At 46.7% G+C, this 16,355-nt stretch overlaps 1 protein-coding gene across 7 annotated transcripts in view; it reads left to right on the top strand.

The window, feature by feature from the left end:
- GBF1 (golgi brefeldin A resistant guanine nucleotide exchange factor 1) overlaps positions 1-16,355 on the top strand; it is a 137,316-nt gene that overhangs the window by 106,984 nt on the left and 13,977 nt on the right. For 3 of the 7 annotated variants that reach the window (XM_084748918.1, XM_084748915.1, XM_084748913.1), the window contains exons 8-24: positions 124-178; positions 3,653-3,800; positions 4,483-4,706; positions 5,554-5,722; positions 6,446-6,657; positions 7,282-7,380; positions 10,151-10,345; positions 10,571-10,760; positions 11,061-11,201; positions 11,483-11,571; positions 12,813-13,015; positions 13,484-13,607; positions 13,876-14,001; positions 14,247-14,329; positions 15,196-15,432; positions 15,707-15,800; positions 16,110-16,286. In XM_084748918.1, the coding sequence (XP_084605044.1) occupies positions 124-178; positions 3,653-3,800; positions 4,483-4,706; positions 5,554-5,722; positions 6,446-6,657; positions 7,282-7,380; positions 10,151-10,345; positions 10,571-10,760; positions 11,061-11,201; positions 11,483-11,571; positions 12,813-13,015; positions 13,484-13,607; positions 13,876-14,001; positions 14,247-14,329; positions 15,196-15,432; positions 15,707-15,800; positions 16,110-16,286 (2,566 nt within the window). Of the gene's footprint in view, positions 1-123; positions 179-676; positions 902-3,652; positions 3,801-4,482; positions 4,707-5,553; positions 5,723-6,445; positions 6,658-7,281; positions 7,381-10,150; positions 10,346-10,570; positions 10,761-11,060; positions 11,202-11,482; positions 11,572-12,812; positions 13,016-13,483; positions 13,608-13,875; positions 14,002-14,246; positions 14,330-15,195; positions 15,433-15,706; positions 15,801-16,109; positions 16,287-16,355 lie in introns of those variants that run through there. The other 4 variants (XM_084748916.1, XM_084748914.1, XM_084748919.1 and 1 more) reach the window with 3 other exon arrangements.

Here is a 16,355-nt window from a genome sequence, read left to right as displayed (position 1 = left end):
AGCTTTTCGTAACACTAAACTGAGAGACAGATTCTGTGGGCCAGTGCACCACTGCTGTAACTGGTATAGAGAAGAATGTGTTCATTATCCCTGGTGACAGTCATGCCGTTCTCTATCTTACAGGTTACCTCAGTTCAAAGAAGAGCCCAAGAGCTATGTGGGAACAACCATGAAGAAGGTGGGGCCTGAAAGTTCACCGGCTGTCCCTTGTCCAAACCTCCTCAACTTCCAAACTTCGGTGCTATGGAATACTATGGTTTAGTAGCAAAGACATGCTTTTGCCTAGATGGGTCTACTTCTAATCTACAAATAGCTGTCACTCCTGCAGTCAGAACTGTGCCTCCCTCTCCTTCCTCCACCTTTCCTCTGTGACCTACCTGTCTTTGCTGACCTACAACATATGCTGGTGAGCCAGGTCTTAAGGAAACTGGCCATCCCATTTGGCTCAGTCTTACTAGCAAGCAAGAGTCCTGCCCCAGATCCTCCCCTAATGCTGAATACCGGGCTTGTGTTTGCTCCAGTCTCTATTGATGAGATCAAATCAAGCTGTGCTCCGATCAGAGGTTCTCAGGCTGCTAGCAAGAGAGTAGTGATCAGGATGGCCTCTTTCTCTCTTGAGCTGAAACTCTCGACTTCTCAGCCCTCTGATAAAGTTCTCTGCTCATGGAAGTGACCCTTGGCTATTTGGTGCATGCACCTGCCCTGCCCCATTCCCTCCCATTCAGCCCCATTCCTGCCCTATTGGCGCGTGTCTGAGTTTATTTCTCTCTGTTTAAATCGTGCGTTTGCCTGTCTTTCACAGATTTCTCCATGTCTCCTCAACAAACTGGAGCTAAGTAGTGGGGAGCAGACCAAAGCCCTGAACCAGTTAGAGAGGGTTCTACTGTTTAAGAACCTCAAGGTCTCTCTCCCTCTCCCTCTCCTTTCCCCCTTTTTATTTATTTATTTGTTTATTTTTTATATGTAACACTGGGTCCCATTTCTGTTGTTCAGAGCACAACTTACCCACTTGAGTAACACAGCTTGGCTTTTGAAAAGTTGCATGCATTTGTAGCTTTGCAGTGCTGGGAATTCTCCTGGGATTTCTGCTTGCTTGGAGGCAGAATTAAGTCTTGAACACTGCATAATAAGCCTACAGAGCCTGAGTCCTGCTGTCATCTTGTAGGGAGGGCTAACACCCACCACTTCAGCCAGGCGGTGGTGGTGCACGCCTTGAATCCCAGCACTTGGGAGGCAGAGACAGGCAGATTGCTGAGTTTAAGGCCAGCCTGGTCTACAAAGCGAGTCCAGGACAGCCAGGGCTACGCAGAGAAACCCTGTCTCGAAAAACCAAAAGACCCACCACTTCTAGGGAAACTCCAGAAACTTCAAGCAAGAGCCTTCCTGCTCCCCTCCCCTGTCTCAGAGTTGGTGGAGAGAGCTTAAGCACGGTCCCTGAGTAGCTCTGGGCGCCGGGCTTGTTGGTGGGAAGGAGGCTCACCCTGTGAGGGTCTTCTACATTTTGGATACAGGAAAGGGATCATTGCAAGGGTCAGATCTCTAGATTGATAGAAGTGAATTAGGGACCAGGACAGCCCAGGACACTGGAAATTGTCTACAGTCTGTAAAAATACCCTCTGTCTCTTAAAATTCAAGGTGTAGGTGAGTTTAGAGGAAGGGTATAAGCTAAAGGTTACCTGAGGGATGTTTAGGTTTTCGATCATCAGAGTGTGAGTGCCAGCCAGACGTGTGCATTCCTGCCACTGAAGAGAAACTAAGTCTGCGTGAATGTTCCCTGGCTAGGGGTGTGTCTCTGTCCTGTTTGATTGCATTGTCTCCAGTTGTGTGCTTGCATAGTTACCAGTTTCAGCTCTCTTTGGTAACTGGCCCGCATGTTGCTATGATTGTTAGCCTAAGACCTGTGCTATTTTTATAAAGCTGCTGTTGTCTTTTGAAATATAGAATCGTATAGATGAGGTGGTATAGGGTTCCGAAGACACCTGCCACCTACCATGCACCTTAGAGCCTTAGGACAGGGAACATAGCAACAGTGAGGCCTTGTGAAAACTGCCAGCCTTCAGGCTCCTGGACCAGTCAGAAGGCCAGGAGCACTCACCAAAGCAACTTGGTTAGAGCTAGTGTTGCAGAATGTAGTAGAAGAGGGGAGATGCCGATTGCTGTATGTTTGACTGTATGGAAAGGATGTCCGTTACTGCCTGTCATTCTCAGTAGAGGTGGGCTTAATACAGTGGAGCCTCCTGGGAAAGAGAGCTGTCTCATAAACCGTTAGTTTTTGGACTTTTTGGACCTTAGTGACTAATGACCAGTAAAGCCAGATGGTCCTTGTTTTCTCTCATTGATCCTTTGGGGTGTTTTGTTTTGTTTTGTTTTGGGTTTTTGTTTTTTTGTGTGTGTGGTTTTTTGTTTGTTTGTTTGTTTGTTTGTTTTTGCCCTTTTTGGCTTATTCTTCTCCCAGATCAGTTTTTATACCATGAACGGGACCTACCTGAACTCCAAGGTTACTTACTAACAAGAGCATCCTTCTGGTTCCTGTTTGGTCACAGAAGCTCAGTTTTAGCTTTTGGCTGCAGGTGTTTTAGAGATGGAGGAACAAGAGTATGAACCCAATGAGAAGCTGGTGCTGTGTTAAGAACTGGGAGAAACTGTTTGGGGCCTCCTTCATTAGGGGGAGGTTTGGGGAAGGAAGGAAGGATTACCTTAGCAGGTGACCAGAGGCTATCAAAGCTTTCAGAGTGAGGGAGCTTGAAGAAAGAACTTGATCTCCAAATACCAGAAGAAATTGAATAGATCTTTAGAATTGCATCTAGGGGTCCAGCTCTGTTGCAGGAGTCCTTGCCTAGAGTATACAAAGCCTCAGCACCATGTAAGTGGAGTGTGGGGACACATGCCTGCAATCCCAGGACTTGGGAGGTAGAAGCAGAACATAAAAGCTCAAGGTCATTTTTGGCTACATAGTGAATAAATAACATAATTAAATGAAATTTTAAAAAATGTATCTAGGAAGAACAACTGTAAGAAGAACAAGAGACTTTATTACTGTATCAAAATTGGGAATAGCAGCATACCATGGCCCTCTGTTCTTCACAAAGAAAGTGGAGTGCCACTCTTTTCTCTGAAAAATTAACTTTTGACCATCCATTTTAATGCAAAAATTCCAGGAAAAGAGTTGTCCTTACGGCCTTAAGAGCCAGCCCATGCCTTAGTGAGGAAGTTTTGAAGCTAGACGGGAAGGGTCGGGTGTTCGTAGCTGGGCAAGCACTAGAACTAGCAGCTGCCCTGCAGTGTGACTGTGGAGGAAAGTCAGCCCACAGGTCTGTGGCTCAGCTCCGGCAAAGCCTGCCCTTACTGCTTCAGCTAGAGGCTTGTGCATCATGTACAGCACTGGGGACCCAAGAAGCAGAGTGAGAAGTGTGACAGCTGGCTACATCAATGACTAGTCCAAAAGCAGACTGTTGCCTGCCGTGTGTAGGCCACCTTGCCACTCCAGAAAGCCACAAATGTAGAGGCCTAGCTGTCTAATCTAATGCTTTGGACTATTTAACGCCGATGTGAGGAATAGCTGTTTGCTAGAGCCCAGAGGACTCAGTGATGGGCTGTCTCTAGGAATAAGCACTCATTGCGTCTGGATACTAATGATATATGGTCTTTCCAGCTGAAAATGAGAGCAGGAGGCATGAGTGACTCATCCAAATGGAAGAAACAGAAAAGATCCCCTCGGCCTCCACGTCATACAACCAAAGTGATACCAGGCTCAGAGCAGCCCAGCCCGAATGGAGCCACCTTAGCCCCTAACTTGACTGGTGAGTGCCCTGGTTGCTTCTCATTAAAACACATAGAGAAGATCCTTTCATTTTCAGGGATTTGAAGTGGAAAGTCAGTCAACTGAGGGGCTTTGGTCTTTCTGCAGAGAACAGAAAGGGAAACTCCAAATCAAATCAAACTCTGACCACTTAGTGACCCTACACTAAATGACTTCAGTTTGCTCCCTTTTCACAGAGATTCTCACTACTCTAGAGGCATTTATAGATGAGCATCCAGAGCCAGGCATGGTGGCGCACACCTTTAATCCCAGCACTTGGGAGGCAGAGGCAGGCAGATCTCTGTGAGTTCGACGCCAGCCTGGTCCACAAAGTGAGTCCAGAACAGCCAAGGCTACACAGAGAGACCCTGTCTTGAAAAACCAAGATAGAGAGGGTGTGGTGGTGCATGCCTTTAATCCCAGCATTCAGGAGGCAGAGGCAGGTGGAGCACTGTGAGTTCGAGGCCAACTTGGTCTACAAAGTTGAGTCCAGGACAGCCAAGATAACATAGAGAACCCTAGTCTCGAAAAACCAAAAAGATAAAATACAATAATTAAAAAACCAAGATAGATAGATAGATAAATAGATAGGGCATCTAGTCTGAGAAGCAAGACCCTGGTACTAGAGGATGCTTTATTCACAGGGCCTCTCTTCACCTTAAAGTTCATTCTTTCTTTGTCAGGTGGCATGCCTTTCATTGATGTGCCCACATCCATCTCCTCGGCAAGTTCAGAAGCTGCCTCAGCAGTGGTCAGTCCCTGTACAGATAGCGGCCTGGAATTATCCTCCCAGACCACCTCCAAGGAGGACCTCACTGACCTGGAGCAAGCTGGCTCCCCTAGGGAAATCACAGCCACAGAGCCTGGGAGCAATGAGACAGGAGTTTCTGATCATCTCGACCCTCAGGTATTTTTAAAGGCCCCTCTACAGTCTGTCACTGTAGGGACTGACTTGTTCTTTTGGGCTTTCTACCTAAGCCTTGAGTAAGAAGGTTGGCCTGAGCATGGTGGCACATGCCTTTAATCCCAGCACTTGGGAGGCAGAGCCAGGTGGATTTCTGTGAGTTCGAGGCCAGTCTGGTCTATATAGTGAATTCCAGGACAGCCAGGGCTACAACAGAGAAACCCTGTCTCCAAAATCCAAACATAAATAAATAAATACATGGAGCAGTGTTATAATACCAGTTTATAATACCAGCATTTGGGAAGCTGAGGGAGGGGAATTTGTTAAGAGTTGAAGGACAAAGCTGGGCATGGTGGCACATGCCTTTAATCCCAGCACTTGGGAGGCAGAGCCAAGTGGATCTCTGTGAGTTCAAGGCCAGCCTGGTCTACAGAGTAAGTTCCAGGACAGCCAAGGCTACCCTGTCTTTAAAAAAAAAAAGAAAAGAAAAAGAAGAAAGAAGGTTGGGATAGGGAGTTCTTCTCTTTTTCCCAGAATTATTTTTGCTGCCCAGAAAACACATAGTATGACTTCCTGTGAAAAGGAGTTCATGCAATTTATCAATGTCAATATTATAGGTAGTATCTGACAAAAGGGAGGGGCATAGCTTTTACAGGAAGGTAATCATCTAACTCCCGAGATTATGAGAGCTTTTGCACCTGTAGAGATCAGTGGTGTGTCAGATCACCCTGGGCTATCTTATATTCACTCATGTAGTTCCGCAGCTTGGAAGCCGTACACTTCAAGGGAATAAATTCTAAGTTGTTTTTGTCTCATTTCTGTTCCTGTGTCTGACTGCTGCTGGTCATAGCAGGAAGGGGCCCAAGTGGAAAAAGCCCAGTCGGCATCAGTGGAGTCGATCCCTGAAGTGTTAGAGGAGTGCACATCCCCTGCTGACCACTCTGACTCTGCCTCTGTCCACGACATGGACTATGTCAATCCTCGGGGCGTGCGCTTTACCCAGTCCTCCCAGAAGGAAGGTAGGTACTCTCTGGAAAGCTCTGCCCATTCATCTACCCCATCATGCCAGAAAAACTGTCTGAGCCTAGAGCACCTGTAAGAAGGCGACTGGCACCTGTGAGTCTAGTTTCTAGACAGGAAATGGAATCAAGCCATAAAACTATTGTCATGGATGGAACTTTCCCCTAAGTCAGTCAGAGAAGGATTAGAGTAGGAAGAAAGAGGGAACAGTGTAAAGCGCAGGACTCTTAAAATCCTTGATTCTGATTTCATCCATTAAGAGATGAGTAGTAGATCCTTTGCCTTCAAGGAAATTAATTTCCTGAAATTGCCACATATAAGGGCTGGAAGATGGCTCAGTGGGTGAGGTTACTTCTCTGCAAGCATGAGGACCTGAGTTCAAATCGCTGGTACCATGTAGAGAGCCAGGCATGGCTGCATATGCTGTGACCCCAGCACTGGGGCTGGCAGACGTGTAGGTCTGCAGAGTGTGCTGGGACACTTTCTAGGTCAGGAAGAGACCTGTTTATGACAATCAGACAGCAATAAGAGGAGGACATCTGACATTTCTGTTGTGACTTCCATATATACATGCTCAGGCACATATACCTGCACACCACACCACACCTGCACATGCATGCAGCACACATGTATGCACCACAGACACACAGAGCTTTTGCCACAGGTAACATAGATCCATGTGTTATTGAGCAGCTGGGATATGTCTCTTCCCACCTTTTCAGGTACAGCTTTGGTTCCTTATGGTCTTCCTTGCATCCGTGAGCTCTTCCGCTTCCTCATTTCCCTCACAAATCCACATGACCGCCATAACTCAGAGGTTATGATCCACATGGGACTGCATTTGCTGACTGTGGCTCTTGAATCAGCCCCTGTAGCCCAGTGCCAGAGCCTCTTGGGTCTCATTAAGGATGAGATGTGCCGACACTTATTCCAGGTAAGACTAGAATGCCCAGAGACCTTGGTGGTTTATGAGACTGAAAAGCCAGGAGAACACTGTGACTACTGATCCTAAGAAACCACTTCCCTTTCAGTTGGCCAGAAGTTACAATTAGGGTTCCAGTGACTCTCCAAGGACTTGAGGAAGCAATGACTAAATCGGTGTGGTGGTGCATGCCTATAATCCAGCTTGGGAGGGAGAGGCAGGAAGATAAGGGATTTAAGGTCATTCTCGACTGTATAATGAGGTCAAGACCAGTCTGAGCTCCATGAGACCCTCTCTCAGAAAAACAAAAACAGGCCAGCACAACAGCTTTGTGGGCAAAAGAATATACCATCAAGCCTGGCATGCTGGGACCTAGAAGCTGCACAGAAAGGAACAACTCCCATGGGTTGTACCTTTTCATGTGTGTCCTTGCTCCCTCTCCTACTCACAAATAAATAAATGTAAAACAGAGGGTTGTTTTATTATTATTATTATTATTATTATTATTATTATTATTATTATTATTATTATTGTAAACAACAGGAAAAAAGTTCGCTCAGAACACAGGCCTTCTGTGGCAGCCTCACTAGTCTGCTTTCTTAGAAACCTCATGGCTTCTCACTCTCTGACCCCCAGCTACTCAGCGTGGAGCGACTGAACCTATATGCTGCTTCTCTGCGAGTGTGCTTCTTACTCTTTGAGAGCATGCGGGAGCACCTCAAGTTCCAGTTAGAGGTAAGCTTCTTGACCTTGGAAGTGAAACAAAACCAGGTGACTACATGACATCATCAATGGGCCAGCTCAATCACTCATGTGGCAGAGATAGGTTTGTTGTTGGTTTGGTTTGGTTTTTTTCAAGACAGGGTTTTTGTGTTGTCCTGGCTGTCCTGGACTCACATTGTAAACCAGACTGGCCTCGAACTCACAGAGATCCACCTGCCTCTGCCTCCCTGAGTGCTGCAATTAAAAACGTCCACCACCACACCAGGCTGAGATAGATTCCTAGAAATTTTTATTTATTATTCTCTCACACAATACATCCCAAGCACAGCTTCCCTTTCCTCCACTCCTTTCAATACCCGCCCCCCACTTCACTTCTCCCCCAGATCTACCCTCCTCATCTCCTCACCCCCATCTCACTCAGAAAAGAGCAGGCCTCCCAGGGATACCAACTCAACATGGGACAAGATATAATAAAAGCAGGCGCAAGGCTAGGCACGACAACGTAGTAGGAGAGAAAGGGTCCCAAAAGCAGAATGCTACTGTCAGGGTGATTCCAAAAAATACCAAGCCAGCAACCATGACACCACCATGGTGGTGGTGGTGGTGTGGGGGGCGGGTTGCTGGTGTGAGATTATTTCCTGTGTTTTCATGGGTGTAGTTAACCTTCTTGGGTTGGAGTTTTCCTTCTAATACCTTTTACAGGGCTGGATTTGTAGGTAGATATTGTTTCAGTTTGACTTTATCTGGACTATAATATTTTCATCTATGGTGATTGAGAGTTTTTTGGTGATTGAGAGTTTTTCTGGGTATAGTAGTCTGGACTGGCATCTGTGGCCTCTTAGTGTCCACAGGACATTTGTTCAGGCCCTTCTGGCTTCGAGAGTCTCCATTGAGAAGGCAGGCATAGTTCTAATAGGGCTACCTTCATATGTTACTTTCTCTTTTCCCTTGCAGTTTTTAATATTCTTCCTTTGTTCTTTATGTTTAGTGTTTTCATCCTTATGTAGTAAGGGGACTTTCCTTTCTGGACCCATCTATTTGGTATTGTGTATGCTTCTTGTACCTTTATAGGCATCTTCTTCTTTAGGTTAGAAATATTTTCTTCTATGAATTTGTTGAAAATATTTTCTGGACCTTTGAGCTGGGATTCTTATCCTTTCTGTATTCCTATTATTCTTAGGTTTGGTCTTTTCATAAGGTCTCAGATTTCCTGGATGGTTTATGCCAAGAGTTTTATAATTTAACATTTTTTGACCAATGTATCTATTTCTTCTATCACCTGAGATTCTCTCTTCCATCTCTTGAATTCTGTTGGTGAAACTTGCCTCTGTAATTCCTGTTTGCTTACCTAGATTTTTCACCTCTAGAATTCCTTCAGTTTGTGTTTTCTTTATTGGTTTCATTTTTATTTTCAGGTCTTGAATGGTTTTATGTTTTTTTCAACTTTTTTTTCCTTGGGTTTCTTTAATGGATTTATTCATTTCCTCTAATTTTTTATCTTTTCCTTGATTTCTGTAAGGGATTTATTCATTTTCTCATTAAGGACACTAATCTTCATAAAGTTGGTTTTAAGATCTTTTTCTTGTTTTTCAGCTGTGTTGGAATATTCAGGGTATGCTATAATAAGTAGTGCAGCTGGGGTCTGGTGGTGACGTATCGCCCTGGCTGTTGCTGATTTGTTCTTACACTGCTATCTAGACATCTGGGTTTAGGGTGATTATAGATCTAGGTGCCGATTTCTGAGTTGTCTTTGTTGGATGGGTGTTTTGTTTCTTGGTTTCCTTTCAGGTTTTCTGGCCAGAGTGGCCTGTGGTTGAGCAAGGGGTCCCACCATATTTGTGGGCTGGACTTCTGGCAGCAGACATGGCCTCTGGTCAAGCAGGGGACATTCTCCCCAATTTGGGGCCTGGGACACTGTGAGAGGTGGGGAATGGGGATAGGATGGGGGGACATCGAGAAAGTTGATGGGCAGGATCCAAAGGCAGGCAGCCTACCTGGACTTTTGGTGGCCAAAGTGGTCTCTGGTCAAGCAGGGCATCTCTGCCCAGGTTGGGAGCTGGGATACCACAATAGGGGGCGGGGATGGATTGGGAATAGGGCATTGAGAAAGTGGGGTGGTCTATCTCTAGAGGTAGATTTATAGCTTCCTGCAGAAAGTATTTTTAGCCTCCATATTTTGTGTCAGGGCCTAGCGTCCATAGTAGAAGAGTTAGGTAATGTAGGAGAACCCTTAACTGGGCATGACAGCTCACGCCAGCAATCCAAGCACTTAGGAGGCTGGGCCAAGAGGATTGTTGTGAGTTGAAAGCCAGCCTGGGCTACAGAACAAAACTGTCTCAAAGGCATGATGGGGTGGGGTGAAATCCAAATATAAGGACTAGCTGATAATCTCACCTCAGCTTTTCTGCCGGGGAGTTCTTAATGAATCAAAACCAGCATTTCTGCTAAATTGCCAAAAAGAAGTCTAAATAAGATCAGGGTAGGTCCTCTGGATAGCGCGCGCGCGCGCGCGCGTGTGCGAGCGAGTACACACACACACGCGCGCACACACACACACACACACACACACACACACCAGACAACTTCTTTGTGACTGGGAGTAAGAATAAGAGCCTTATTGGAGACAAAGAGGGGACTAAATTATTGAGGAAAGAGGATCTTTTGGAGTCTCTTAATGCATGCATCCTGAGTGGGCTTTTGCCTGTTGTTGAGTGTTGTTCCTGTCCAATTTTCTCTTCGTATCTTTTCCCCACCACCCATATTGCTGGGTTGTTGTTGACAGATGTACATCAAAAAGCTCATGGAGATCATCACTGTTGAAAATCCCAAGATGCCTTATGAGATGAAGGAGATGGCGCTGGAGGCTATTGTGCAGCTCTGGCACATCCCCAGCTTTGTCACTGAGCTCTACATCAACTACGATTGTGACTACTACTGCTCCAACCTCTTTGAAGACCTCACTAAGCTGCTGTCCAAGGTGCTGAGCACTATTACTGGCCTCTAGGAACTATCAAGGAAGGAAATCTCCCAGATGGTAGTGATGATGGTCACAGAGAAAGAGGAGTGCACTTCATGTGGGGAACAGAAAGGACAAAAGCCTTTTGTAAGGGTAGTGGAGAAGGCATGAGTTTTTGAGTTCTGGAAAAATAACTAGGTGAAGTATATTCTAACCTCAATTCTAATGGATCTGTTTTCTTCCCAGAATGCCTTTCCTGTGTCTGGTCAGCTTTACACAACACACCTACTGTCCCTTGATGCCCTGTTGACAGTTATTGACAGTACTGAGGCTCACTGTCAGGCCAAAGTCCTCAACACCCTCACCCAGCAAGAGAAGAAAGAGACAGCCAGACCTGGCTGTGAGGCCATGGATAGCATCCGGGAAACCAACAGTAGTGAGAAGCATCTCTTACTGTTCTCTCTCTCTCTCTCTCTCTCTCTCTCTCTCTCTCTCTCTCTCTCTCTCTCTCTCTCTCCCTCCCTCCCTCTCTCTCTCCCCCTCCCTCCCTCCCTCTCTCTTTCCTTTTCTTTGCTTTCCTCTCCTCCCTTGGCTTTCTTACTTTGTGTTGACTTTGTCCTATCAGAGCTGCTGCCCATATAAGAGCATGTAGTTCTTTTTGGCTTAGGAATCAATCTTTTCTCTAATGCTGCTTGACTTCCTACCCACAAGTCTTCTTATCTTTTGCTGTTACCAGCTGAGAGAGCAGCCAGTGATGCGAAAGCCCCAGCCGTGGCCTCAGATGCCCTGGGCCTTCATTTTCCAAGTGGAGGATGGTTGTCAGCAGAATATGGGAAGCCAGGATGCAATGATCTGGAGGAAGCTGGTGACTCTGGGCGTGGGTATCAAGTGTCCGTGATTCTAATCCCCTTCAACTAGAGGGCTAGAGAGAAGCAGAAGTGGGAGGTGCAGGGACACAGAATGGCCTAAGGCCGTATCTGAGAGAGACCTAGCACTTCACCTTGTTTTAAACCCCAGAGAAAGAAAGAAAACTATTAGAGCTCTATAAGGTAGGAGACTGAGGACAAGAACATTTATGAGATTGCTCCCTTTTGCTGGGGTATCAGCATCAGTAACCTTGCAAAGATCTTAGAGATTTTTCTTCTTCTTCCATCCTAGTTGACAAAAAGTTCACCAGAAAGCCGCCTCGATTTTCCTGTCTTCTGCCAGATCCACGGGAACTGATTGAAATTAAGAACAAAAAAAAGGTACCTGCATATCTGTGTTCCCCAGTGTGTTGAGTGTCTGCCCACCCTCTGTAGAGCTGGTCTCTGCTTTAGAGAATGAGGGTGAGGGTGCTTTGAGCTGCTCCTTATACAGCTCCCAAGGCACATCGGGAGGTTTCTGGGACTGCACAATTCTCCTTCTCCTTGAAAAGCCTTTCCTTCACCCAAGCAAAGCTACTCAGGCCAACAGCCAGCTACTCCTAGCTGTGGGGACAGAAGCTCTGGAAGCTGCTATCACTTGGGCCAGCAAAGGTTATTGATAATCTCCATGTCCAGCATAGTGATTGGTAATAAAAAAGGGAACTGATATTTATTCTGGCACTTTATAGTAAAGTCCAAATAATTGTTTGTTTGTTTTTCTTCGGTTGGAAAGACAAGAAAATTCTAATCATTACTGCCCTTCTTTGTTGTTGTTGTTGTTGGTGGTGGTGGTGTGGTGGTGGTGGTTTGGTTTTTTGAGACAGGGTTTCTTTGTAGCCTTTGGCTGTCCTGGACTCACTTTGTAGACCAGGCTGGCCTTGAACTCACAGAATTCCACCTGCCTCTGCTTCCTGAGTGCTAGGATTACCAGTGTGTGCCACCATGCCCAGCCTTAACCCTCCTTACTTTTTTCTTTGTCTTTTTCCCCTTTCCCAGCAGCAGCGGGTAGCAGTTGTAAATAGCTTCTTCATTAGAGTCAGGATATTTTTGGTTTTTCTAACATAAAAACTTGTAGTAAATCCTTTCTTCCTCTTTATTGTCAGATACATGTGTTTGGTTGCAGGTCTGTGACTAGATGTACAGGGACCAAAGAAATCAGTTAGTCTGCTTTGTCCTTCAAACCCAGGACCTTAAAAGCAAGGCAATCTGCAAAGGGAAAGTGTCTCAACTGGCCATGACATGGAGGTGGCTGACTGTAGAAGCCTGAGGTGGCTCTGAGACTGAAGAGAAGGCCTCGCTAATCAGCTTCCTCTCCATCTCCCTGGTTTCTCCTGAGAGGAGTGGAGACTGCCCTGTGCATCTGTAGCCCTCAGGGAGGAGTGGGAAGAAGCTCCCTAAACACTGCCAGTGAGATAGGAAGACAGGAAAGCTAAGGCCAGTACCACCCATTCATAGCTGTGGAGCCCACAGAACCATGTCCAAAGAGCTCATTGGGTGAACAGCCATAGGCTGTGGCAGTGTGGCCTACCCTGCCTGACTTAAGGACACAGCAATTTCTGATACCTCTTGTCTTTGTCTTCTAGCTGCTGATCACTGGTACAGAGCAGTTCAACCAAAAACCAAAGAAAGGGATCCAGTTTCTACAGGAGAAAGGCCTCCTCACCATCCCAATGGATAACACAGAGGTAGCCCAGTGGCTCCGAGAAAACCCTCGGTTAGACAAGAAAATGATTGGAGAGTTTGTGAGTGACCGCAAAAACATGGACCTGTTGGAGAGTTTTGTGAGGTGAGGAAGCAATAAGCAGTGGGGATTGGGATGTCACTCAGCAATGGCGCACTCCTTGAGCGTGCCTGAGCCTCACAAAAAAGAAAGATGAATGGGGGCAGTGCAGGGGAAAGAAGAAAGGAAGAAGAAATGTCTGTGGGGGCAAAGCATGCTTCCCTCAAAGGAAGTCTCTGCTGCTTCTTGCTGGTGAGCAGCTCATATATGCTATTATATCTGCTGGAACAGAAAAGGAGGGCCTCAGGCTTTAGGAGCCCCTCCTGCCTTCCAATGGAAAGCATTTGCGGAGTAGGCTAGAGCGGGGTTCTGAGGGGTGAGGCGCTGAAGTGGCAAGTGCTAAGGTCAGGGATCTTGGTGAAAATGCCCCGGATATACCACTCCTTTGTCAGCCCTCACTCTCCTCTATTCCACTAAGAGAAAGCTGTGAAGGCCATACCTCCAGCACCTTCATGCTGTTTCCTGTCTCTGTAGCACCTTCAGCTTCCAGGGCCTGCGGCTTGATGAAGCCCTCCGGCTCTACCTGGAAGCCTTCCGTTTGCCCGGGGAAGCACCAGTTATTCACAGGTTGCTGGAGGCGTTCACTGAGCACTGGAGGGTAAGTCTTGGTGTCAGAAACTGAGTCAAGGATCCCTGATCAGTTTGAGGGCTTCTTTGTTCCCTCAGCTAAAAACCTCAGCTATTGCCTCCCAAGAAGATTGAGAGCCACACCAGGGGGCTTTCAGGGGAGCAGCTTCTGTTAAGAGATTGGCCATTTTCTGGGGTGGGGCCCCCCTTTTATACCAACACTGACCAGTAGTTAGTAGTAGTGAGGATTTAATTGGATAGAAAAGGACATTGACATGATGGAGTCTTTGCTTTTTCAGAGCTGTAACGGCTCCCCATTTGCCAATAGCGATGCCTGCTTTGCCCTGGCCTATGCTGTCATCATGCTAAACACTGACCAGCATAACCACAATGTTCGCAAACAGAACGCACCCATGACCCTGGAGGTGAGCCTGGGTTCCAATCCAGACAGCAGACCCAATCAGCTTTGCAAGTACAGGAAAGATGCGGGAAGTTCCAGGGTGTGTGGGAAACGGAGTTCTGTCATGGGAACCAGGGAGGGCTGACAATTGAGAAGCAGGACTGGGATGGAGAATTAATTGTTTCCAAAGTCCTATTTATCACAGACTTAAGGAGTTCCTTGGGTGCTATACAGCACTGACACAAGGGAAACATGCTGGCCTATCTCTAGGAGTTTCGCAAGAACCTAAAAGGTGTGAATGGAGGCAAGGACTTTGAGCAAGACACCCTGGAGGACATGTACCACGCCATCAAGTGAGTACACATGCAGAGTAGCGGGGTGTCTCTGTTAAGGAGAAACTCGGTGCTTCCTTTTCCTTTTTAGAGCCGCATCCGTCAGGAGTACTCACATGCCGCTTAGCTGGGTAGCCGCCTCTGCGACAGCTCATTCCTTGTTTAAAGAAGGCTGAACAATAGTGGGACTTCAGTATTCCAAGCTTAGAGTCCATACAAATTGGCCCTCTTGTGTTATGTGTTGAGATATGGTAGTAGGGATTGAACCCAGGACTTCAAGTAGGCTAAGAATGTGTTTCATTGCAGAGCTACATCTCCAAAGTATTCTTAAGTGAGATATCCTGACCCTGTTTCCTGAACCCAAATTACCTTGCTTCCCGGAGAGCTCACAGAATGTATTCTCTGGTCGAGAGAGAGATTGAGGTCAGCACTAGAGGGTGAGGCTTGAGTCGGAGACAGGACGCTTATTTATTTTGTTATTACCTTGAGATAGTCTCATCGAGCTCAAGATTGCCTGAGGTTTGCTATGTATCTGAGTCTGGCCTTGAACTTCTGACCTCTGTACCTCAGCTACCAAGTGTAGAATTATAGACGGATACTGCCCCGCTCCATTTAGTTCCTTGTAAGTCAGGAAAAGTAAACTTTTATGCCCCACCCAGAAAGAATATGAGATTTCAGTGCAGATCTGAAGGTCCGAGGTGGGACCTGGAGATTGTGAGTGCTTCTATGCTCTCCCTGGCCCTAGTGCTGGGCTGGAAACAGATCACTTAGCTGCAGTTGTGATGACTCACATGGATGCAAATGCCTGCATGGTGAGACCCCTTTTCTTAGTTTGGAAGCAGTGAGTTCTCAAGAGTGCAGCTAGTTCTTCCCTTCCTTTCTGACAGGAATGAGGAAATCGTGATGCCAGAGGAGCAGACAGGCCTGGTTCGTGAGAACTATGTGTGGAGTGTGCTTCTTCATCGAGGTGCTACCTCTGAGGGCGTATTCCTTCGCGTACCTCCTGGCAGCTATGATCTTGACCTCTTCACTATGACCTGGGGCCCCACTATTGCTGCTCTCTCTTATGTCTTCGATAAAAGCCTTGAGGAGACCATCATCCAGAAAGCCATCTCAGGCTTCAGGTAGCCCAGCTTTGGCCTTGGTCTTCACATCTTGCTAAGTTACTGTGGGTTGCCCCTATGCCTCTTTGACTCCTGACTTACTTTGCTCAGGATGGGATTTCTCCTGATTTTCTGGAGGGAGGCTGGAGCTTGGGAAATCTCAGCCTTAAACAGACTGGAGTTAAAAGTTTCTTTCTGTCACCCATTGGGCAAGAACTGATGGAAGGCTGCTTAGGAACTTGGGAGGGCTGAGTGGCCTTGTAGTGACTGTTTCTGTGATGGGGTGACATTACAGGAAGTGTGCCATGATCTCCGCCCACTATGGCCTCAGCGATGTGTTTGACAATCTCATCATCTCTCTGTGCAAATTCACAGCTCTAAGTAGTGAGGTGAGTTGGAGCAGGAACTATGTTTAGAGTCCCAAGGAAGAGTGAGCCTCAGCCATAGGAGGCTACATCCACCATATCTACCCTCTGGAACAAACTTAGGCCATTTCTATCTTACAAGTTCTAGAGTGAGAATAGTGTCACTTCATGTAATGGGGTGGGGAAGAGGAAACACAGGAAGGACCTTCATCAGGTTGACCTTTCCCACTAATACTATAGAAAGACTTTCAGGGAGCCATGGGCTGAGAGACCTGAAAGACTCCTCTTCCCAGACTTAACCAGCCCTGAGTCTCTTTCCATCCTCTTTTTCAGTCTATTGAGAACCTGCCCAGTGTATTTGGAAGCAACCCTAAAGCCCACATTGCAGCCAAGACAGTATTCCATTTGGCCCATCGTCATGGTGACATCCTTCGGGAGGGCTGGAAGAATATCATGGAGGCTATGCTGCAGCTCTTCCGAGCCCAACTTTTACCCAAGGCTATGGTGGAGGTAATTCTCACTAGTGTCCAGCATTAACAAGGCAAAGGCCCAGCCACCTGTGCTGTGTACAGAATAGCA

Source organism: Acomys minous (genome assembly GCF_964271855.1).
Source record: "Acomys minous genome assembly, chromosome: 2".
Taxonomy (NCBI): domain Eukaryota; kingdom Metazoa; phylum Chordata; class Mammalia; order Rodentia; family Muridae; genus Acomys; species Acomys minous.
This window is presented reverse-complemented; position numbering and strand designations above follow the sequence as displayed.